Raw genomic sequence first — 24,140 nt, forward strand, 5'->3', positions numbered from 1 at the left:
GCATGGATGTGCATGAGCCCGTACCTGAACACACACTGGAGCGAGAGGAAACCAAGCCCAGTCTGAATCCGTGTTGGAGGCCATAGGATGCTGCAGGGTGGGTTATGTATGATGTGTGTAAGAATTCCTGCTCGGATGTGCAGACAAATCTGTGTAACCCCTTACATTATAGAGCAGGTTGGGTTGGAAGGGACCTTAAAGCTCATCCAGCTCCAACCCCTTGCCATGGGGAAGACACCTTCCACTAGAGCTGCTTGCTCCAAGCCCCATCCAACTTGAATGCGACCAGGAACAGGGAAACCTATGCCAATGTCTCACCATGAGTGTTCCACACTGAGAACATGAGAGGAACCACTCAATGGCACCGGTGTGAGCTCATCTATGGGCATATTCCACAAAGGAAGGCGAGTTTAACACAAGCACGGACAACACTTGGGCATGGGAAGTTTAGATTGGATATAGGGAGGAAATTCTTCCCTGTTAGGGTGGTGAGGCACTGGAATGGGTTGCCCAAGGAGGTTGTGGATGCTCCATCCCTGGTGGTGTTCAAGGCCAGGTTGGATGGAGCCTTGGGTGAGATGGTTTAGAGCGAGGTGTCCCATGGAACTTGATCTTAAGGTCCTTTCCAACCCAAACTATTCTATGACTCTATGGGAATACTATGGGTTTGTGATGGTGTCTTCTCAGCCCCGATTCACACAAGGAGAGCACATGGCTGAAAGAGAAAGGGAGGGGAAACCGCTTACATACATTGAAAAAGAAAAGGCATTATTCAAAGGCTATAAAAGGCAAAAGTTTGGATGAAGGAGGAGAGAGAGGGCTGCCAAGTGCTCGTAACAAATGAAAGAGGAGCAGGCTGCTGCCAGCCCTTGGCACGTGTGCTTTGCTTGTATAAATCACTCACTGCAGACCTATGGTAGTTCCTGCTGACAAGCTGTCCTGCTCCTTGGCTGGGGGAAGAGGGCATGTGCTTTACATGTACTTACAGGATAGTAAACTGTTATTAAAAGGGGATGGGGAAGGGCCCCGATCTGATTTACTCATGGGTTTGCTGCTGGGCTGTATTGTCTCATATAGATAGATAGGCAGAAAGCAAGCATCTCCAAGAGGACATGGAGCAGGCTAAAGCCACACAAGGGTTGTGTTGATCCCAAAGAGCCCCAAGGATGTGGTTCCCCCATAGACACCGGTGAAGGTCTCAGCCTGGTTCAGGAGAAGGGGGAAGCACCTCGAGGCAGGCTGAGATCACACTTGGGATCATTGCTGCATCAAAGCCACATGCATAGGGTGGATGTGGAGCAGAGAGGCTGCTTAAGCTCAGTTAGCAGCCAGCAGCCCTGAAGGGAGAAGGCTTTTTCCAGAGGGAAAAGGGGGGGACATGGGCTTTGTCTGCAGGCTGCGTGGTAAGAATGGGCTCCAGACAGCGAAAGATAGGAAGGATGGATGTTCAGCTTAAGGGAGGAAAGAATGCAAAGCCAATAAAGGGTTTAGAAAGACATTAAGAGGCAAACCTGACCAGACTAGTTCTGTCCTTATTGACTTTGCCTCTCCATGTTACAGAGCATCCATCCTGCTTTATCACTCAGCGAGCACGCACGCAGTACATCCATACAGGCACGCACCAGTCCGGGTTGCTCCACCACACCACCGACTCCATCCAGACCCCATCAGCCTTCCCAAGACAGCTGTCTGGCTGTCTGGTCTACCCCACACTGGCAGTCATCCCGCTCCCATGGCAGTGGTTTTGAGGAAACACGCTGTCAGGACATTCAAACCTATGGGAATCAAAAGTGAAACCCAACAAAGATAGGAATTCTGACGGTGCTGTTTGTTGCAGTGCTTCCAAACCCAGCTCTGGTTGGAACACAGCTGGAACCAGAGCAGCCTGGTTGGAAAAGACTTGGCTTTTTCTGGATGTCTTCTACTGTATTCCTCAATTTATGGGCTGTAACCCCACACCTCTGCTGTAACCTGTTCTGAGCAGTCCCCAGGGCTGGTTTGTCCTCAAGAGCCTGGTTATGCCACTGCTTATTTGTCCTGGCTACATGGGGAGGAAAGTGCTTATGGGATGAAACCAGGCCTATTTAGACAAATAACTGCTAACGTAACAAACCCCAACAACTGCTGCAGCCTAAATCTCACCCCATCTTGAGAACTTACTTGAGCGTGCAAGCAGATGGAATTCCAGTAATAATCCTACTGCTAATTCACAGGGAGTACAAGTTCTTCAGGACACGGGCTGTGGATTCAAATGGAAAAAACCCAAGAAAATGAGATGTTTGTGTGCATTTCCTAAGTAAGGTTGGAGCCAAAGCAAGCACTCAGGCTTTCCAAATCACAGCTCCTGGCCCCAGTTGATGGACTCGCTGCCTTGCTGGTGGGACTTCCATGACCAGCACGGAGGATGCTTTGAAATGGCTTCTGCTGCTGAGGTCTTGGGGTGGATCATGGGGAGAAGAAGGTCAGGTTTATGCAAGGGTTGTATGTTAAAGTAGGTCACTGATCCAACCCATCCATTTAGGGTTATATGCCTGATGACTTCAGCACCTAACTGTCGTGATGAGGAACCACCGCTGCCAAGACATTAATGGATCTAGGGCAAACCTCAGCCCCGAGCAGGAAGCCAGTGTTAACACCCAGGCACCTCAAGTACCTTCCCACCAACGCTTACCCAGGACCTGAAGCTCACAGGAGCAACCCGAATCCTTGGCAAGCACATCTGCAACAAGTGATGTCTCTGCAGTCACACACAAGCCTGCATCCAATGCGTTCGCCACGGTGCTGAGGATCCCTGCTTGTCCTTTAGGGATGGGGACAGTGAGGCAGTCACCCAAACGATGCTCAACGGGGAACTGTCAGTGGACACCAGCATGAGAAACACAGCTCTTCCTTTTGGAACAGCACCAGCATCCAGCCAAGCCCAACTGAACCTCAAGACCCAGTGTGAACACCTCAGCTGTTAAGTATGTGGTTATCTCGGTAGCTTACTTTGGTCTTCTTTAAAAGGTGTGGCTGTGAGCAAGCCATGAGCATGGGGATTAAAGGAAGGGGTGTCAGAGGTTAATCGGGTTCTGTTTGCAGAGGGATTTAGGTTGGCTGAGTTTTGTTCACTCAGCAACACAGAGTGCAACGTGTCACTTGTAATGGAGCTAATGAAACACCTCTGGAGACAAAAACCCACCAGCTCCGTAGAGACCCCAAACTCATTCACCACAAGGGTTACACAGGGATGGAACTGCTTTGTTTAGGGCCAGCGGGCTGCAACGGTAACAGCAGAACTGGTCTGGCTTTGCAAAGTCTCCTTTTCCCCTCTTGATGCTGTTGGATTTGGGGGTAATTGAGCACATTTTGTTATGGACCCTCTTCCAGCATGGGGCTATGTGAACTCTGCCAATACACTGATGCAGTTCACCCAGGCCAGGCTCTCTACAGTGATGCTGCAGTTGTTTCTACAGATAGAACAGGGAGGGCGAGTAGTGAGCTCCATCGTTATGGCACACATGGCTTCGTTGAGCGAGGGCTGCAAATACCCAGCCTCCTCAATGCACTTTAATGATGGGCTCCCATCAACCAGCCCTGATGCTTTCAGCTTCCACAAGGGGAATAAAATAGTCTTCAAAGCCCTGACAAACCCCCTCTGCCCCAGAGCCAACCTAGCAAACACAACTTGAAGGCAAGTGAGGGAGGGATGGCTTCCCCATTAGGGTGCTGCATCCTCTCCATGAAAACTGGGCATGATCTGACATTACCTTGTCAGGAAGAGAATCCTTAACAGCAGGAAAACCAGGGAGACATCTTCAGGAGGCAACATCAGGAGGATTTTGTCCAAAGGCTCTTCCTGGTGAGGTTTGATCCCTCCTTCTCTGGCTTTAGGAAAGGAGACACAAGCAGCTGCCTGGTCTACTAGCAGGGACCTAGGAATGCACTAACAGCCCAAGTGATGATGAGAGGAGAAACGTGCCCTGGTACCCATCCATTCCGTGCTGTTAGATTGTCTCCCCTAACATCCAGCTCAGCCTCCTGACAGCAAACAAAAGAGAGGCTTTCTCAGACCATGGGTCCTGCAAACCCACTCTGGGGCAGGCTTTCCTGCATCATCACCACCTCCAAAGACAGAACCAGATCGCGCCCTGATGCAGTGCAGCTGATCCAGGGGATTCAGACGGGAAAAGGCACCGTTGCCACCAGAGTTCAGCTGCCAGCTTGCCAAAGAAAGGAATTCACTTGCCTTTCCCAAAGCTGCATCGCTCCTGTAGCACAAAGAGGGGCAAAACCAGGAGGAGAAAGTGCTCAAGGCATGGAGAGAAAAGGATCCCCTCCTTGGAGCAGCGTTATTGCAAGGGCTCTTTTGATGAGAGCCATACATTACAAGGCAATCTGTCCCGCATTATAAACTGTATCATTTCCAAGGAGCCAAGAGCTTGCTAGCTCCCATTAAGGGCTATTAATTGTCCTGCTTATCACGTTGTGCAGCTTGACCTCACCTACTGCTTTCTCCCCACTCCTGCTGCAAAGCATCCATCACTCTTTAAAGGGTTACAGAAAGCCACAGGGGAAGGCTCTGGTTTGTGTCAGCTTCATTGCTATGGGCTTTAACAAAGCACCCATCACAGCCGCTGAGCCATGCCATAGATCAAGCTCTTTTCATGTCTCCAGAGGGGAAGGCTAAGCAAAACATCACATTTAACCTCCCAGGGCTTTATTTCAGGCTTGAGGGATGGCGAAGGCCGTGTGAGCTTCCCCTTTTCCCTTGCTCCCTTAGAACCCACAGCGACAGGAGGAAGGAAGCAAGCAGGAAAGGCAAGCAGCGATGCCGAGGTAGCTGCTCCACTCCTGTCACCTAAGGCACATCAAGGGGCATCTGCCACACTGAGTTACTGGCTCAGGGAAGATGAGTGTAAACCAGTGGCCTTTGGGAACTCAACAGCTAAGATGGGCAGCTTGTTATCCTCAACAGCAAGGCTACTTGTGGCAAACCCCTTTGGGAATCCATACAAAAGCTCCTTGCAGCAGAGCACTCATATACAAAGCCCAAGTGTGCTGCATTGTGAAGGTTTCAGTTGGCCCTTTGCTCTCTGATGCATACAAGAGAGTGAATTCCCTGCATGACTCCCAGCAGCACACGTCACTGTAGGAGCCTCCAAGATCTGCTTCCTCCTTTCCCACTGGAAGCAAATCAGCTTGAGGCTCCTCTGCCTCCTATTGCACAGGGGAGAAAAGGTGAGGAGGAGCAAACAATGGGTTTAATTCGTATCTCCCATCTCTTCCTGGGTGTGTTATTCCCTGAGTCACTGGAGAAACAGGAAAGGCCCAGGATTTCTTTGATAAGAGGTCAACCTTGGCATTGCCCCATCTCCAAGGCCAGGTTGGATGGGGTTAGCATCCTGCCCTAGTGGAACGTGTCCCTACCCGTGGCAGGGATGCTTCCTTCCCGGTACCCAAGCAGTGTTCCCTCTGCTGTCTCTGAGACACCAGATGCTGCCTGTGCAATGAGCAGCAGCAGTCCCACTCAGAAACATCCAAATGCCTTCCAGATGGTGAGCGGAGGAACTAACGCGTCTGCACACACGTGGACGTGGGCCTTGTGCTCCGAGGGCGGAACCAGTGACACAGGAATCCCGATTCCCAGTGATTCACTGGGTTAAACTGGCTTTGCAAAGGAAGAGGTTTCAAGGAAAACGAGAACCCTGCATTACCTCACCGGGAGATAAAAACAGAAGGACCCATGGAAAGATAAACGGAATCCTGCCCCGAACACTCACTTTGTTCATTAGGATGCTCACTTGTGAATCAAAAAGAGCCGGATCTGAGCACTTTCTAGCTCTTAGAACAAGCCAACCCCAAGCCATTCCCCGTTGTCTGGCTCTTTCTTTGCCTCTATTAACTTCATCTCCATCAAGGGGCCAGTTGCATAACTGTTGTTTGCAACCGCTGTCACGCCAGCCCTGAAACGGATCCCTGCAACACTGAGGTTATACAAAAGGGGTTTGTTGTTCTCCTCGTTTCCATTTGGGAAGACGAAGCCCTACCCTGAAGAGATGTTTTGCTTTTGGAGCTCTGTTGCCTATTAGTCCTGGCCTTGGGTGCCTTTGCTCTCCAGTTGTTTTACGCAGCACGAGGCTCTGTTTATGCACAACCAGTTCTGGGCACCCCGCTACTACACAGGCTATAAAGCGCCCTGTGCTGAGGCAGAGAAGGAAACTGCACCAAGTGGCTGGGCTCTTAAGGAGCCATTTAAACACATCTTTGGAAAGGCAGTTAAATGCTTTAATGGACTGGGGTTATACTTGATGTGGCTCTTTGGAAGTGAGTGCACTGTAAGCCCTCGGTGATGCAGCACCAAACCCTGCGGGACCGTTTCTCCTTGTGCCTGCATCAAACAATGTCTTCTTCACTTACACATATGCAAAAGGGAGCCTAAAGTGAGAGTCACCTCCTCCACCAGCCCACAGACACATCACAGTTTCCTTGCTCCTCTCACTTCTGGTTATTCCCCTCTTGACTCAGAGATGTATTCACCTGGGAGATGTCTTCCCTGCCTCCAAAGGGTTCAGGTGATCCATTTCCAATTCCTATTCCCAGTGCCTTCCACTCCCTAAAAGGGGCATTAACCATACAAAAGACAGGCATACCAGGTACCAAAAGACATCCCCAGTAGGGAAGCAGCAAGGAAAGAGTTGGTCTATTGATGTTTTTGGGATGGTTGCTGTCCAAAATTCCTTTGGAGTGAGCACACAGATAGCGTGCGTGCGGGCACGTGCGTGTCCAGGCGAACAAGCAGAACTGTGTGAGGATAATCACTTACCTTCCAAATGATGTATTACAAAGGCAAGGTTTAGGTTTATGCAGGCACATGAAAACTGGGAATGCAGTTTAGCCACATAAATCTCTGCAGTTGGATTGAGGGGGGGTGTCTAAGAGCCAGTTATAGTGGTGCGGCCACTCTAATGTATGTAGAGTTGGGTGAACACCTCTCTTATGTGATTAACTTCAACCTTGGGATGGAAGAGCTCAAACTTCAACAATCAGAGGCAAAGCTTCAAGAGAGATAACACAAAGAGTTGCTCTCATCTTCAGCAGGAGCCCTTGTGATGGAGCCAAAGGCAACTCAGGATCAAAGGCAGTGAACTGGAGCCTTTGGAGTGGTTTTCAAAGGCACGCATTTCACTCTGGGTGTCTGTGGCCTCTTCCTAATGGACTTGTGACTAAGAACATCAGGGCTATGAGCAGGAGGTGTAAACCTGCACCAAGTGTGTGTCTCCAGACCCCCAAACTGAGGATGAATGGAAGCCACACATCCCTGAGCTGTAACCAAGGCTCTACCATGCACGCACTTACCCTGCTCTGCTCGCTCATGGTCTCACTGCTCTAAGATGATGGCAGAGATCAGCTCAGTACCTGGAGATGCAGCATGCACAGGCAGCTTGTGAAAAGCCCTTTAGATGTAATCCAAGCCAGGTTTCTCTTAGCAGCTTCATTGTCACCAGGAAGCCCTGGGAGAACTCTGTCCCCTGCTCTACTACAGTCTCGGTAGCTATGAGCTCAATGTCAGCCTCTGTGCAAAAGGAATGAAATGCTTCAGTGCTATAAGGAAGCCACAGAAAAACCTTCCCTTGCTTTGTTAAGGATGTCTGAAAGATGTTTCATACTAAACTTAAACCATATGGTTGTGCTTTGCAAAAACCCCCTCGAGTCAGAAGCCTCAAGCTCAAACTCCATCAAAGGTATGAATCTCAGCGGTGATGATAGTGTATGTTCATATACAGCCACACAGCTTCACATTTGGAATGCTCTGCTAAGCATCACTGCGTGCTCCTAACAGGCTCTGCCTGTCTTCAAAGCAGCAAAACCCTTGCCTTTACAGACCAAAAAGGCTTAAAGCTTTTCCATCTCAACCTTCGTTCTCTCCAAAGCCTTCACCAAATACATTCCCTCTTTCAGCCACGCTCCTCAGGAAAATAACTTAGAATTTACCACCTTTCCCTGCCCCATTCCCAATCCAAGGTTAATAGTGGCCACTTCCTCTGCACCACAGAATACTTTTCCCATTTCATTCTCATTCCTGTGTCAGATTAGACAGAAGGAAGAAGTTCTTTACTGTGAGGGTGCTGAGGCATTGGAACAGGCTGCTCAAAGCAGCAGCAAATGCCCCATCCCTTGCCCAGTGAATGCCTTGGGTGACATGGTCTTAGTGTGTGAGGTGCCCATGGGAGGGGGCTGGAACTGGATCATCCTTTCCAACCCAAACCATTCTGTGATTCTATGGTTCTATTACTGGAGCACATCCATCACGCCAGCCTGCTGGTTACCCACACAGGCCACTGGGCAGAGTTACCATCATTTCAGCCAAGCATCACCAACCTCTCATTTTCCTACCTGTGCCCTAGCTATGTGTTGATCCCCACAGCATCCCAGCTCGGACACACAGGTGGATGTGGAGGAGGCAAATCAACTGCGAGGGTCACCAGAAACACCAGAGGTGTGTTTTAAGTCCCATGTTTTGTGCCTATTCTGAAGCTCACGGCTGCCATCGCGATGACTCTCTACTGTCCTCATTAACCATCTTCTGCTCTGCCTAATGTGATTTGGCCCATTCTCGGCTGGCTTTCCATCACTAAAAGATGGCTGTTGCCTAGAAGAGAACATTAACAGAAGGAAATGTGACATACCATGGAAAATTAAACAGAAATGTGGACTTTATTCTTAATACTCCTCACTCAGGTCACTTCTCCAATCATTTCTTAACGCTTCCTTTGCTTTAAGCCACCTTCCTCCCCAACGACAGCTTCAGCACCAGTGAGTCCTCCTCATACTCCTCCCTTTGGAGACTAACTACAAGCAAAAGCTGTATGAGAACACAGCTCCAGCACTAGGTCAAAGCTGGTCTTTTGCACTTAGAGCCAGCCTCCGGGGTGAAATAACGACACGAAGCAAAGGTATACTCCATAAAACATTAATATTTTAATGAAAAATCTTAGCTTCATGTTTCTATCCAAAGACACTCAAAACTAGTTTTTCTCCCCCCTTAATTTTGACCTATAATGGGACCAGTTTGGCTTTTTTTTTTTGTATTTTAGACCATTTTTTTTTTAAAGATTAAACAACCAGGCTAGCAAAAAGGTACCCAATACATACTTTTCTTATATCAAACAAGCTAGTATTTCAATACAATGTAACTATACAGAATATATACATGACACAGATGATCACAAAGCAAACACTACAGGCTCAGAACAGATTGGAAAACCCAGGATATTCACATTGGTTACAAGAACTCTAAAAATGATTGTAACGTTGAAACGGCACTTGGTTTACAAAAGAAGTCACAAAAATAGATAGAGCCACCAAGAACTATGGTTCCTGAAAAATACTAATAGCCAGAGAGGAGTCTATAAAATGTGAAGTGTTATTTAAACATCGTATACATTAAAAAAACAAAACCAAACCCAAAAGAACACCCCCAGCTCGGGGAAGTCAATAAACATGCCAAGTAATCTAGCTGTGGCCAGCATCAACAAGAGAAGCTGTACTGGGGATGAGATGACAACGGGATATACGGCTGGTGACTGGAGACTGGCACAAGTTAAAGGGGGTTTCACTGGTACTAAAATGCACAAAGAAGCCCAACAATAATTTAATTCACATTTGTGTTGGTTTTCTTTTTTCCCTCTTTTCCCTCTTAGGGGTTTCACCATAGGGCAGCACCTTAAAGTGAAGGCACTGCGGGAACAGGGCGAAGAAGCTGTCCAAGGACTTGGTGTAGCCAGGGCTATAGGTCAGGATATCAAAAGCATGCATCAGCTAAAGGAATGGTGAAACAACATCACTCCTCTGGGGACTTCAACAACCCTCAGGAAGACTGTAGGTTAACAGTTGCCACACAGCACCAGGAGCTCAGTTTTGTTGTTAGTGCAACCAGGGTTGTGGTTGAGACCTGTGGGACACTGAATTACTGTGATAGCACACGTTGAGTTAACAAAAACCCAGAGCAGTAGCACTGTTGCATTAAAGTAATTCACATTTGGTTCTTTTATGGTACGTTTCCTCCAATACTTTGGAACTGACTCCATTTCTTAGGGACCTCTGATGGGGATGAGGTTCCATCCGGCCTTGAACCCTCTTACCTGCCATCGAGATGCTATGGAATTTATTATGTCCATAACTGGAGATGAGAACCCTCCAAAACCGGGCTTCACCTCGGAAGCAAAACTCCAACTTAATGGATCTGAATGAACATTAGCTATTTTCCCATATTCTGACGGTGTGGAAGTTGCAATGGACGCAGGAGCAACGGGCGCTCCTACAGCCCCAGTTTCTCCATCCCTGCAGGGTGCACAAAGCTCCCCTTCTATTTGCATATAAAATGCTTCCTGGTTCCTCTCAGAGAGAGACCAGTAATAGTCTCAGTGCTCTTATGTCCTGGGGCTGGAGGGGAAAGCCAGCAACCAAGAAACGACTGAAGCCCTCATATAAAAACTTGAAACCATAGCTTAAAAACAGGAACATTTTATCCCAGAAGGGACATATAGGGATCATAGTCTTACAAAATATATTTGACTGCATTGGCAGCTATTACTTCTTTTAAAAAGCCTAAATTCACACCTTTTTGACTCAAGATACATGTGAACCCAGAACCATTTCCCATAACTTAGTTTACTAATCTCTCACTATGAGAGACTTGACCATAGTATCTGCGAGCCTGACAACTGAACTCAAACTCCAACACACGTCTTGTTTAATGCAGTGTTAAGAACAGTGACAAAAGCAGTTCTGGCCAGGAGCTTCAGTGGCTACAAGTGTAGGTGTCCCTATGGATTTCCAGTCTCTGCATGGAAAACCAAACCAAACCCTCACGCCTCAGCCAAACCTCTCGCACAGTTAAAACGTGGCTTCTTTTTCTTCCACTCTTTGTGGGGAAAGAAAAAGCTTCTGAGTTTTCCCCCCTCTCCCAAAACACCACATTAAATCAGGAACAAAGCCTATCCCTTCCTTTCCCGTTGTTCCCATCAGATGTACTGCTCTACAGGATACACAAGGAGTAAAGACCCTGCACGGACTCCGAGGATCCAGATCCCTGGCATAGGGCAGAACCTTGCTAGTTCTGGTGTAGTGAAGGCACTCTGCTTGCAAAATGAACAGGGGAGGAAAGGGTTCGCTACCGAGTGCAAAGACTGGTGCCACGTGGGAGAAGGACACGCAAAAGCAGGACAGAAATCGCTCTGTGGATGGATTTGGGGACCACTCAACAACAAAGAAACGGCTGCAGCAGGTCGCATGTGGAGCTGTTTGGAACTAAACCACTTGTAACTTAAAAGAAGATGAAGGGAGTGGAGGGATAGAGGCTGAGAGTGATCTGGTTTGTCTGCCTTAGCAATGTTCAGAACCAAAGGATGGGAAGGGACAAAGATGGAGCCAGGCCTTTCTCAGTGGGTGCAGGCTGCAATACAAGCAATGCCACCTAAAGATACTGACCCCTTTTGAGGGTGAGGTTGGCCAGACACAGGAACAGGCTCCCTAGAGAAGCTGGGCAACATCCACTTTGGCTGATACTTATCTGCCTGGACTGAGCAACCTCTTGTGCTGACTCTGTTTGGAGTGCAGGGATTGAAGATCCCCTCCAAGTCCCTTCCAGTTCAACTCCTGTGGCATTCTGGGATCCCTGGCAAGCAGAAATATGAATGCATATCGAATAATGGTTGGGGTTTTTGAGGGGGGAAGAAAACCCCCAGAAAAAATAAACAGAAAACAAGAGAAAGAACAAAAGGGAAAGAAGAAAAAGAAAGGAGAGAAAAGAAGAAAAAGCAGTCCAGAGTCCAACCCCCTCTGGTAACAGGCTGAAAGAAACTTATGCTTTAGGTTTAAACCCAAGTGTAGTTTAAGGCAAGTTTCTTCCAGCTTAGTGAGATCTCCATCTCGCCCAATTTGGAATCTAAGCATATTAGAAAGGGGGACCGGTTTAAGATGTCCTATGTTTTACATCTCTCCTGTGAAGAACACCAGCATTTCAAAGGACTGAGCACTTCCAACAAGTTAAGGGAGGAGAAATAAAGTGATATTTGTATTTCAGGTGTGGTTGCTTCAATGGAGAAAAGAGCTGTTAACAAGAAACAATTACACACAGGAATACGAACAAGTGAACCCAAGCCTAAACCAGATAAACTCTCTTGTTCCTGCAGCTGAATCAGATTGAAAAGTGAGAATTAAACTGAGACCACAGGGTTGAAAAGATAATGCCAGGTTGGACACATGGGCTTGGAGCAAGCTGCTCTATTGGAAGGTGTCCCTGCCCATGACAAGGGGTTGGAACTGGATGAGCTTTAAGGTCCCTTCCAGCCCAGCCCAGCCTGGGATGCTATGGTAACTCAGTGCAATGAAGATGAAACCCATGGCTTGCCTTGTGCCAAGCTGTTAGCAGTTAATGATAACTTCTCTTTTCAAGGAAGAACATGTTAGAGCTACAAAGTCTTCCCCCCCCTCCCCTTCTCTTTGGTATTGGGAAAGCAGTTTGCCTTCTGATACAAAAGTTTAATCCAGGTATGTCCATACTGTGTGCAACTCCTCACCCTGTTTAGCAAAGCACCTAAAAGGGTGAAATTACCAGATTCTGACAGAAGATGATGTCCACCTTTGATTGGGGCCTCTGTGCAGGCTGGAAATGCATTTGTGTGTGAAGTACTTCTTAACCACAGGAATCACAAAGGATTCCCATAGACCTGCAAAGTGGAGTTAACACTTATCAGGACAAAAAGAAATGATGTATTTGAGTTCAGTGTCATAGCCCTATAATTCAGGATAAAACTCAGCAAAAGGCATTGGTTTCTCAATGACAGGAATTGGAAGTGGAAGAAGAGAACTGGTCTTTTATTCATCCCATCAACAGACACCGTACAGCATCCCCAAATGAGAGTTTCTCCTTCAAGCCCTTTTAAGAAGACTTACAAAGGTAGACACACACAACTGGATTGTAGCAGAGAACTTTGCAGCATGTTCCTAAAACACCCTTTGGTGCAGAAACTTCATTCCAGTAACTTGGAAAGGGCTTAAAACCCAACTGGTTTTGCTCTGTTTAACTAAAATGTGTGGGTTTTACCTAAAACACAGCAGAGGAAAATTGCTGAAGTCACTGAAACCCTTTAAGCTCTTTCCAAAGGGCAATAAACCTTCCTTAGCCCAAGTTGGCTATTAGTAGAACCAACTCGGGGCCACAGAGTATCAGAGCTGCCTAAGCTAACAGAACACAGATCTAACTTGCAATATAACATGGTTTTTGTGCCTTCTGTTTTGTCAGGGGCAACCTTTCTCCATCGAGTTCATTTCCTCCTCATGCCTGTGCAAACCAAACCCAGAGAGAACACAAGATTCAAAACGAAGGGAGTATGTCGTGCCTTTGGAATACTTAGACAATGGTAGGCATTTTGGCATCCAACACTGAGTTCACTTCAGAAGCAGGAAGGAAAATCACCAACCTCCTCTTGTATTTTGCTTTCAAAGCAGTCCTAGAGCCCCACCAAAGCAACCCCCCCTGCTCTGAAAAGCCCCCAGCCTCAATTTGCACCTTTTTTTCTCTACCTATGGAAAAAATGGAACTGCAAATCTGTCCATTTATTGCTTACTTGAGCTGGGTGCGGAGCTGGAGTCACGGCCTGTAATAAACCCACTTGGCAAGGATTTCAAACGCTTGGGAACAGGAACATCATTGCTCTATAGGCTTTTTGTAAACAACCCCCTGTCGGGTTAGAAAGTTGGCCTCTAAAGAGAATAAACTGCTTGTTTTGTCCAAAACAAGCCTGATAAACCTCTCAGAAGCCACACATGCATATGGATAAACAGAAGATGTGCAATAATGCACAAGAGAGCTCATCTCAGCTGTAAACTCCCTCTAGTTAGATCAGTCAAAAGTACAGGTGGAAGCGACCAGAGCTTCACTTCCTCATGAAGGAATGTGCTTCCTGAGGACAATCTGGCCATGATTTTGAAGAATTTATTGGGAAAACCTTCATTCCCACACGTGGTTCCCCTTCTACAGAGCCATACAGTCAGGCTTGCATGGATATGTGTTTTTCTAGCCTCTATCCATTCCTCACCATTAGGCTTTTTCCCTGCCTAACCTTAGATGGGTAAATGTGGTTTGATCAAGCAGTTGCTAAGAGGACTGGGATACCAGAAGGAGGAATACCTGGCAGGACATCACTGGGTTTGTCCAAACGGATTCGTTTCACATGGAAAAGGGACAATGTGTGTGGCTGTGTTTCAAAACGGCTTACTGCTTCCGAGGGAAGGGTTACAGTAAGTGCTTTGAAAAACAGTAGGCACAGAGCTAGGAAGTGTCATTTTTTACACAGGAGATTAAAGCATCCCCTCAGAACTAGTTCAAACCGTTCAGGAATGCTTCCCAATGCTTGTCATTTTAAACAGGTTTCCTCTGATTCCTTTCCCCTCACCAGAGGGTCTGCAGCAGCAAGAGAAACGCAGTGAGCTGCTCTAACTGTGGAAGAAGAGAGAGCTAAAGTGATCTGAATGGGTTGTTCTTCTTTAGAGGTGTCTCACAGCTTCCATGGTGTTCTGACAGGATCTTGTTTTTGTGCAATCAGTCTTAAACATTTTCACAGACGTGAGCATTCAGTCATGACAAATACCGTAACATCTGGTGCAGTTTTCGGTTTAAAGCGTAGCTTACAAAGGAAAAAGGGAAAAATCTCCCCACTTCTCTTAAAAAAAAAAATAATAAAAATTAAATTAAAATGTACAGGACCAAACACAGGCACTTTCCAAAGAACAAAAATGAAACCAAACCATGACTTATTCAATAGTAATGGATGACAGCTCCTGTTTCGGAGGGTCACCTGCGGCTGCCTCAGCAGTGGCGTTAGTCTTTGGCTGCTCTGGCACATCTTCTTCCTTCTCTGCCAACCCACCCAGAGACCCCAAGGGGAAAGTGCTTTCACAATTCTGAGTTGATGACACCTGTGAAATGACAGGCATTTGGACAGAAGAGTTGCTTTCAAAGCCATGCTCCCCTAGCTCATACTGCCCGAGGGTCTCTTCTTGTTCCTGGTTTAAGTAGTCCGGTACTAGGAAGTCACTAGAAGAGGGGCAAAGGACAGAAGAGAAATGTCATTTCTCACACAAACATCAGAGGCAGCAGTTTATATCACACAAGCTACACAAAGCATTGCACAGAGAACAAGGATATTCATTTCACATTGCCCCCGAGATCATCACAGTGACATACTTCACTAAGCACTATACCCTGGTTCCCATTTAAACACACACAGACTGTATTCAATGCATCTAACTTTGCATCCCTATTTCCTACACGGCAAACCTCTTCTTAGTTAGGTTGTATCACCTTGCTGAGAAGGAAAGCTAATGTCTGGAACATCACCTGGCAATGACAACCTCCTTGGGGAAAAGGGAGCACTGAGCTTTTCAAAGCAGAAACAAAACTGAGTTCAGCACTGGCAAAGATGTGGCCTTTGAGATAAGAGCAGTAGCACTCCCCTCACAGTGCACAAGCAGAAGGGGAGGGTTCTGCCACCTGCAGTGGTGCTTTGTGTTCCTGACTCACATCACACGCAGTTCCTTCCCATTCCAGCCCTTTCTGGACACCACTTCTGGAACACACTCTTCCTATGGATGCACCCAAAGAAAATCTACCAAACTCCCAGTAGTATTTTCACATGTCAGCACCAGACATGTGAGCCTGCACTTGAGGCAAGTATGTATGTATTACATACACGCACGTTTGCTTTGGTTCCTCCTTGCACTAAGCCATCTAAAAGCAGTCCTGTTCTTAAATGACAGCAGCTTCAAACCCCAACTCACTATGCTCTAAGCCTCAAACTAAAGGGAGGCCTACAGGCCCTAAAATCACGTTCTTTAACCTGACTTGCATTTGATGACAACAATCAAGCGCTTTCCACAACCACGGCTCCAGTTTTAGCACAAGCGCTAAGAACGAGAACTGCGTAAAGCCCCAGATCCGAAGCACTTGGACTTTTAAGCAATCTTCTGTTGGAAAAACACTGCTTGGCTTTCCTGCTTTGTTTTGCCATTTTTCTCCTGTTACATCACTGCTGACATAACCAAACAGAACAAAACGCTGCAGTGTTTTGTAGGGGGAAAAGCATCGTGTGTAGAACCCACGAGGGACGGTGCTGTCGATGCCGTGACAGTTACATTTGTCTTGCTCTGCTCAAGACTGGCACCAAGCTGCACTCTCCCTATAGGTTTAATAGCTGCAGAATCCACCTTTCCCCGAGTTCCCTTTTGTGTTCTCCTATCTCAAATTCCAACAGTTATAAACATTTATTTGGAGATGGGAACACAGTGCTTGGCTGAACCTCAGAACCCTTCAGTGAAGTGCATTTGTGAGTCAGGCCAAGTCCTTTGTGCCCTGCTAAGCAAGAAATGCACAACTGGCCCTCACTATTTCAGACCCTGTTTGTCTAATCATTTAGTAACAGGTTACCTAGAAAATGAAAAGAGAGAAGGCATGGAGTCATGCAACCTTTCCACATGGAGCAAGTGCTTAAAATACAGTCGTAAGTCTATTCCCTGTGTAAGTGACCAGGTTTTGAGCAGCAAATCATTCACTGCACTCCACGTAACGCTCTGGTTGAACACCATCAGCCTGTCCGGAGATACTACTGAAAAGAGAAATGAAGTAACCCCAAAAGCAGCCTTCAGTGCCCTCCTCCACAGCTCAGACGCTGTTAAGACAGGAGCTACAACAGAGAGCGGCTCAAGAATGCTTTGGGTGGCAGCCTGAGGAGAGGCACAGCAGGCTGCCCTGCAAGCAGGAAAAGATGGTTTAGGAAAAGAAGAGAAAAAGCACGTTTCCCTGGTAGGTTTTTGCTGTGCACCTCACCTGCTCTGGAAGTAGTTTGCTAGCTCTGACGCTTCATGGTTCAAGCTCCTCAGGTGAACGATTAAATTCCCAGAGTTGGTGAACATGGCGCCACATGTTTTGCACTCGTAAATCCGAGGCTTGCGGATAATGTGCCGGGAAACCCGCATGTGGTGTTTATATTCCCCGAAGGAAGTGAAAGTGGCACTACATATCTGGCACCGGAAACAGCGTTTACCTTCGTGCTTCAGGCGATGCATCTTGAGCGAGTAAGCGCGGGTGAACTTTTTCCCACAGCGGTCGCACTGAAAGGGTTTAATGCCTGTGGAGGAGAGAGCAAAGAAACACTGGGTCACAGCCTGGAAGGAGAGCTCAGGGGCAACATCCTTCCAGATTCCCGATGGGAAGAGGGCAGCCGCGCACAGCAAAGCGCTGATCTGGGAAGCAATTCACTTAAAAATGGCAGGAACCAGAGAATCATGGAATGGTTTGGGTTGGAAAGGACCTTAAAGCTCCATCCAGTTCCATGGGCATAGGCAGGGACACCTTCCACTAGAGCAGCTTGCTCCAAGCCCCGTCCAAGCCGGCTTTGAACGCTGCCAGGGATGGGGCAGCTTCTCTCTGCCAACACCTCACCATCCTCATAGGGAAGTATTCCTTATATCCAACCTGAATTTCCCCTGGACACATAGAACAGAGCTCCACTTCCCCTGACCCAACTGCCAACGCATTTCAGAGCAGTGTGACCTGTCCCTAACACACTTTTCTCCCCCACAGTTTAACACGAACAAAAGCCTCCCTGGCTTAAACCATGCTTAAAATCCTCAGCCACAGCCAAAAAGTATCTGCTGCAGCAGTCATCTCAAACCACCTTTGAAGTCCTTTGATCTCAGGAGATTCTTGTGCCAGACTGGTTCCCAACAATGCAATTATCAGCCTGCTCTTAATTGCAATGGGCTTTATTCCTGGCTGCCTTTGGCCTCAGAGAAGTGCTCTGCCAGGGGGACTGTGTGCACAAGGATGCCCCTGTCATGCAGCAGCAATGGTGATAAAAGGGGGAAGGAGCAGCTTTTATGTTGCGTGGGAACCTCTCTGGACAACCTTTTTCAGGCAGCTCTGCATGACACGCAGCTCTCCAGGACAGTTCAGGTTCATGCCTCTGAAACTGGTTCATTTGGCACTTATTACAGTAATAAACCCCTTAAACATGAGAGCTCTGCAACATGTGGCAGTGGCCGAGAGCGTGGAATCACCCCCCCAACACAAGTATTACAACATAAAAAGGCTGTAGCACCCAAAAGTTAAGACTGAATAAAAACTCTGAGCTCCACAAAGTGGGGCAATCCAACCACGAGGCCAAGAATCTGCAATCTGGAGCTCTATTCATAATAGGGCTGTCAAGGAAGGAGAAAGGTTCATTCAAAAGCCTGAATGTGCATCAGCCCAGGCTGTTAATTCCACTCTGCTTTTCCTTATGTTCAAAGCAGGAGCTCAGCTATTAATTGGGGCTTTTAGACAGAGAAAGCTGTAGTTAAGGTTACACTCAAACTCCTTGTTAAGCACATGAAAACAAGTTAATACACCAGGATATTGTCTTGTGGAGCTAAACCCCGTCATGCTCTTGGGCTATCCAAAGGCATCTATTTCCTGGAGGAAAATCTCTTCAGCCATTCTGCTTATGGGAAAACACTGCCAACATGAAACAGATTTGAGGGTTTCTTTTGCATGCTGATTACACTGAAACAGCCATCCAAATCTCTCCTACTCTGCCTACTTGATAGGCTGGCCAAAGATGCTTTGCTGTCTGTCTCTGCTGTCAGTTAAGACTTGAGCAGGCAGCTAGGGATAATTTCACAGCTGATACACACACAAAGTTGGGGTTTTAAAGTGTTGAACTCATATTATTATTGCTGGCCTAAACACAGGATGGTCGTTTTGCCTGAAGGAATAATTGCTGACAGTGAAAAAAATCACCTCTTGACAACTGTGCTTGCTCTGCCCCAAAATGCTACAGCATCTGTGTGCAGGTCAGAGTCAAGCTCAAACCAGGAGGTGCTAAACCAAGTGCTCCAGTGCAATAACCCTTCCAGGTTCCATTCATTCACTACAATTTCAATGCTACTGCCAGATAATGCTGACAAGTGAAAAACACCAAGAGCAAAGACATTAGGTGTTCATACTTGATTAGAAATCAGTATGAATGCAACCATTTGGGGATCAAAGCTCCGAGGAGGCATTCACCCAACCCTTTTGTTACACGTACTATCTGTAGGGGCTAAATTGCTGATCCAACCAAATCAGTTGCCCTGCAAACCCTCCATAACCTCTGAGATCCAAAGGCATACAACATTCTTCAATGCAAGGACATAAGACAACGCATTCTTATGGTTGCAAGTCTCCTCTAGAACACAGCAGACAATTACAACATGGAAGAGGAAGAATTTCAGTCTATATAATTTCTTTAGGAGTATGAAAAAGCCATGTATACTCTCATGGAAATGACTTGTTCTGATGAGTTTCAGGCAATCAGCTTTTCTTCACACACAAACACTCATCATCCATGAGCAGAACTATCAGATTTGATGGATCCAAACAAGCATTCAGTGAGACATACCTCTCTGAAACTGAAATCCTCAAGCACTTGGCAGGGGATTAAAGCAGAACTGCATTATTCCATTCTACTGAGTCTATAAAGTAGTAATTCTTGGAAGGTTTCTTACCTGAGTGGATAAGCATGTGTTGTTTTAAGTTCTGAATGCGAGTGAAGCGGACCCCGCAGGTTGGACACTGAAAAGGTCTGTCTGGACCATTGGGGCTGGGTCTCTCTGTGCTGCTGGTAGAAGGAGCAATGTAGAGTTGGTAGGGATACTGAACGTTCTCCAAACTACAAAGAGAAAAGTCACTCGTTTACAAGCAAGCTAGAGGGAGAAAGAATAAGCCAGTGGAAAGGTGAGCCTTGAACACAGTTGGATGAGAAGAAAAAGGCTGGCACATCACACTGCTCTGGACCTGCATCTGAATTCTTAGTCATCAGCTTTGTATACCAGAGAGCCCTAGAACAGAATCACAGACTGGGATGGGTTGGAAAGGACCTTAAAGATCATCCAGTCCCAACCTCCCTGCCACAGGCAGGGAAATAACCTCTGACTTGTGCTCCTTTGAGCACCACTGCAAGCTGAACTTCAGGCATGGGGCATTTTCTTAAGCATCTTGACCAGTTCCCATCAGCAAAGAGCCCCTGAGGAGGAGTTTCAGGACTGGGAAGAAGCAAAGGGGTATTTTGCAGCTTCAGTGATACGTATGGATGAAGTTAAAGCCGATTCTGCTTCATTTCCCTTGAGTTCAATGGATTACATATTTCTAAGTTGAAACTATTCATCTATTGATTAATACTTGCTCCCTGTCTGATTCAATCAGCTCTAAGAGAACAGCTCAAGAATAGCTGCATTTAATACCAGCACACAAGAAAGGAACAATTTACCTTTCAAAGGAATTTAGCTCAAACTGACTAATTGCTCCTACATAGCCTCGAGCTGCAAAAACTACCCTGGAATAATGCAAGTCCTCTGGCAAGGAATTTGCTTCGCTAAAGGGCACAGTGCAGTGAAAACAAATCTGGTTCAAACATAACAGCAAGAGGAGTTTGGACTTACCTGGGGTTTCCCTTTCCTGAGCATTAAGGTCTCTATTTTGGGTTGAACTACATTTCAGCTTGCTCCCAGCCTGATGGAAGATCAGATGTCACTGGAGCTGGGAACTGCTCTGAGCCTGAACATCCCACAGGCAAAACAACTCCAGTTTAGTTTGACTAAACTCTACGGTCTGAAATGGGATGGGTCTCCTGTTGCATATAGTCAGAAAGTCCCCTTAACTAAACAAATCCTTCTGCTGGACCCCTTTCCTCTCCAGCCCAGGTTGTTGGTTTCAAGATCAGGCTGAATTTGGGGACTTTTACCACTAACAGGAATGAAACGTGTACTTTGCACAAAGATATTTCCCTACACAGCAGACACAAAGGCACAGACCAGGCCAGGAGGACAAGAATCACCTCTTTCAGTTTGTCTGGAAACAGATGTCAATACCACTGGGAGAACTGGTATTTGAATTCTGAGCATGTGAATGGGCTCTGCAGCAAAAGCTCCAGCTGTAAAATGTATCTGGAAAGGAAGAGAGCACCAGGTACCTCTCGATACACAGCAGATAAAAGGAGCTTAGCAGCAATCAGCCTGTAAACCCCAGAAGGATCTCTGGTCTCACTTGGAACTGGAATAATATTTGCTCTAAGGAAGAAATCTTATTGTCCTTCACTTCTTTTTATACACAGCAGGGTCCAGGGAGCTGTGGGGAAGAGAGATGCTGACAGGACTGTTGATCTTTGCTAAAGGGAATGTTTGCAAGAGGGAAGCTAGAGCTCACATCCTGGGCCTGGCAGAATGCAGCTCACTGCCACTTAGGTGCCTGCAAAAGCCAACTGAGGGCTCCCCAAATGCACCTTTAATAAGTGAAGGGGTTTTAAAAGGAAGGGTCTGGTTTGTCTGAGGCACTCCTGTTCCTCTCTGGGAGCAGCTCACTAGAGGAAGGACAGATTTTACCCTACTCAGATGTGGAAACAGCAGCTTGTGTCTCTGGAGCTGCTATGCCTGTACACTTCCCACTTTACCAATGACAACTCCATCAACACAGACTGACAGACAAGTCTGCTACCCAAATTGCCTTAGGAAAGGAAAGGGGAAAGGGGAAAGTAAAAGGGAAAGGAAATGGGAAAGGAAAAGGGAAAGAAAAGACGCAAAAAGACCCTAAGGCATGGAATTCCAGCTGCCATAAGAGCCTGCTGATCAAACACCCCAAGCGATTTGGGCCCAAGATGGACAACATCTGGCACTTGCCAAATCTCATGCAGGCTGGCAAAGGGACAAATCCCTTTGGAAAAGGTTTCCTTGCCCTCAGCTGGGTGGAGAATTCCCCATCCCAATGTTCACAGCTATGTGGAAGGCAGGGGGCAGAAAGGATTGACTGGCCAGGTATTAAGAACCACTCATAGATGTACGTCGATGTACACACACGTGTATCATTCACACTGTGCTCAGAGGAGAATGACTTCAGCTTCTTCACAAGAAACAGAAGAGCTACAGGGACAATCCCCTAGAAGAAATGCAGGATGAAGTTTGCTCTTCTCCTACACAGAAGCTTCCTGAGCTTTTACAATGGGAATCATGAGGCTCTCCAGCTACCAATGACTGCTGTGACTCTCTCCATCCTCACACTGCAAGCAGGCTGAGATAGTTACTGGGGACATAACTGTGGACCTCAGCAGAAGGAAGGAGCTACATCTGCAACACAAACATGTTTTCTCTCCCCCCTGCTTCTTTTTCCCCATAAATACTCCATTTTACCTGACTTGCAAATGGGAGCCTTGTGGCATTTGACATTTCCTCTCAGAGCTTTTCTGTAAGAGCCAGATAAAGAGATAGGTTGAAAATGTTTTCCCTCTGACACTAAGCTATTCCACTTGCCAGCTTTTCTTCCTTTCACCATGAGACTGTATACATATTGAAGTGAACTCTGACAAACGGCAGTCCCAAAATGCTCAGCGAGCCTAAAAGTGTTCTCTAGGTGTAAATAACAATGATTTGAGCTAAGTGGAGGTTCTCATTCTATTGGATCACAGAGACCTTTCATAACTGAGCTCCTGTTTAAATGCAGCCTTTCGAAACACAGACTGTTAAGCCAGGCAAGGCTGAATTACAGATGCGTTAGAACAGAGCACTATAGTGCAAATGTGGAGTATCAGAGACAGCCTTCACTGGGCAACAGGAGTTTTCATACTTAACAGATTGCTGTGTGCCTGTTATTACATGGAACACTGATTCAGGGGGAGGATCCATTCCTAATGTGCACATTTAACACAAGAGAGAAGCAATCTTCAGTGTTTAAATACTTACAGTTGTCTCCACAGTGCTAAGGATGTTAACAGAGGAACAGCTTTAGATGGCCTCATCTTTTGCTTTGGTTTATGAAAAGAAATATAATCCATCCTGACTAAAAAATCCAGTTTTCCATGCGGATGTGCATCATCCACCCACAACTGATTGGGACATTCTGAGAATCTCTATTAATAAAACAACGTAAAACCTGCCCTTCAACTAAAGGTGCATTCAAATGGAGTAAGGAAGGTCTTGGCACTTTCAGCTGAGTCTATAAAATGAATCATTTCACAGGAAAAATTAGGCCTAGAGTCTGAAATTCCCATAAATTCCCACTTTTTTATTACAAAATTCCCATATGACTTATCTTGTTGTATAAATTATATGCGAATTGCAGCCAGTTTTGCTGATGCTTCTGTTCTTTATTTTCAAACCTGGGCAAATATTCTTTCCTCTTCTGCATGGAAGAGACTTGTAGTGGGAATTTTCAGTGTTTTTAAAGGATTTTATGTATCTGGGATCTGTGCTGAAGCGCTGCAATTTCCTAGGAAATGTCTGAAATAATCCAGTGCTGAAAACACGTATTCCACTTGACTTTAGAGCTATAGCTTTCACAATGTGGATTAGTTCTAATGCCAACGTGTGCTCCGGCTGTCAATTCAAATCCTAAGTGCTGGGTATTGGTTTTGCACTGTGGTTTGTTAGCAGATAGATTAAATCCTCTATGTTCCTTTCAGATTTAATCCTGCAATGGGACCGGTTTCAGATGCAAATGGCAGGAAAGATCTGATGAGCTAGGAAAATGCAGCTCTTCGTACTTCTCTCAACAGGGAGGTTTACTTGATGCCTCCCAAAGGTTCCCACTTCTTCCTCAGCCCCACTTGGCTCACAAAACACTATTTAAAGCTAGTTTGTTGCTTAGAAAGGGGGTAATTAACTATAGGCCATCCCACCAAAGCAAAGCAATCCATTCAAAGTGGTGGTGTGCAGCCTTGTGTGACGTTTGCAGGTACATTGGCTGTAAGAGAACTACATCTCGGACCAAACAGACCCATTTTAGTTTGGTTTTCTCTGCCAGCCTTCCCTTATAAGGGATTCCCTTTATAAATCACTCATCCCAGCCCAGCCAAAGACTGCTAAATATTTACACCAAGTGACACACAGCACCTTGGTGAGAAGCTACATGCAGAAAGCTTGGGAGAGAAGAGTTAAGGCTGTTCTGTCTCTTGTGTGGTTGATGGCAATAGCAAAGTCTGGGAAAGCCAGGACCAGGGACTTGGTTTTGAGGCTTTATGTCAGCTTTAGCATCCATGCAACTACCACACTTGTTTCACAGTGAAGATTTTGCTTTAATCAATCAATAAAGG

General features: G+C 46.5%; 1 protein-coding gene across 7 annotated transcripts in view; it reads right to left on the minus strand.

The window, feature by feature from the left end:
- Nucleotides 1–24,140, minus strand: part of ZBTB44 (zinc finger and BTB domain containing 44) — a 398,215-nt gene that overhangs the window by 368,480 nt on the left and 5,595 nt on the right. Inside the window, exons 3-6 of one of the 7 annotated variants that reach the window (XR_009727734.1) lie at nt 19,570–19,733; nt 16,871–17,171; nt 12,599–12,713; nt 8,940–11,659 (exon numbers count right to left, since the gene is read on the minus strand). Coding sequence is in view for 5 of the 7 variants with exons in the window: in XM_061368602.1 (XP_061224586.1) it covers nt 14,800–15,082; nt 16,871–17,171; nt 19,570–19,733 (748 nt within the window). In the remaining 2 variants the exon portion in view is untranslated. Of the gene's footprint in view, nt 1–8,939; nt 12,714–14,096; nt 15,083–16,870; nt 17,172–19,569; nt 19,734–24,140 lie in introns of those variants that run through there. The other 6 variants (XR_009727733.1, XM_061368606.1, XM_061368605.1 and 3 more) reach the window with 6 other exon arrangements.

Source organism: Neopsephotus bourkii, unplaced genomic scaffold (assembly GCF_033783945.1).
Source record: "Neopsephotus bourkii isolate Nb327-2 ecotype Australia unplaced genomic scaffold, CSIRO-AGI_Nbou_v1 NB_1433, whole genome shotgun sequence".
Taxonomy (NCBI): domain Eukaryota; kingdom Metazoa; phylum Chordata; class Aves; order Psittaciformes; family Psittacidae; genus Neopsephotus; species Neopsephotus bourkii.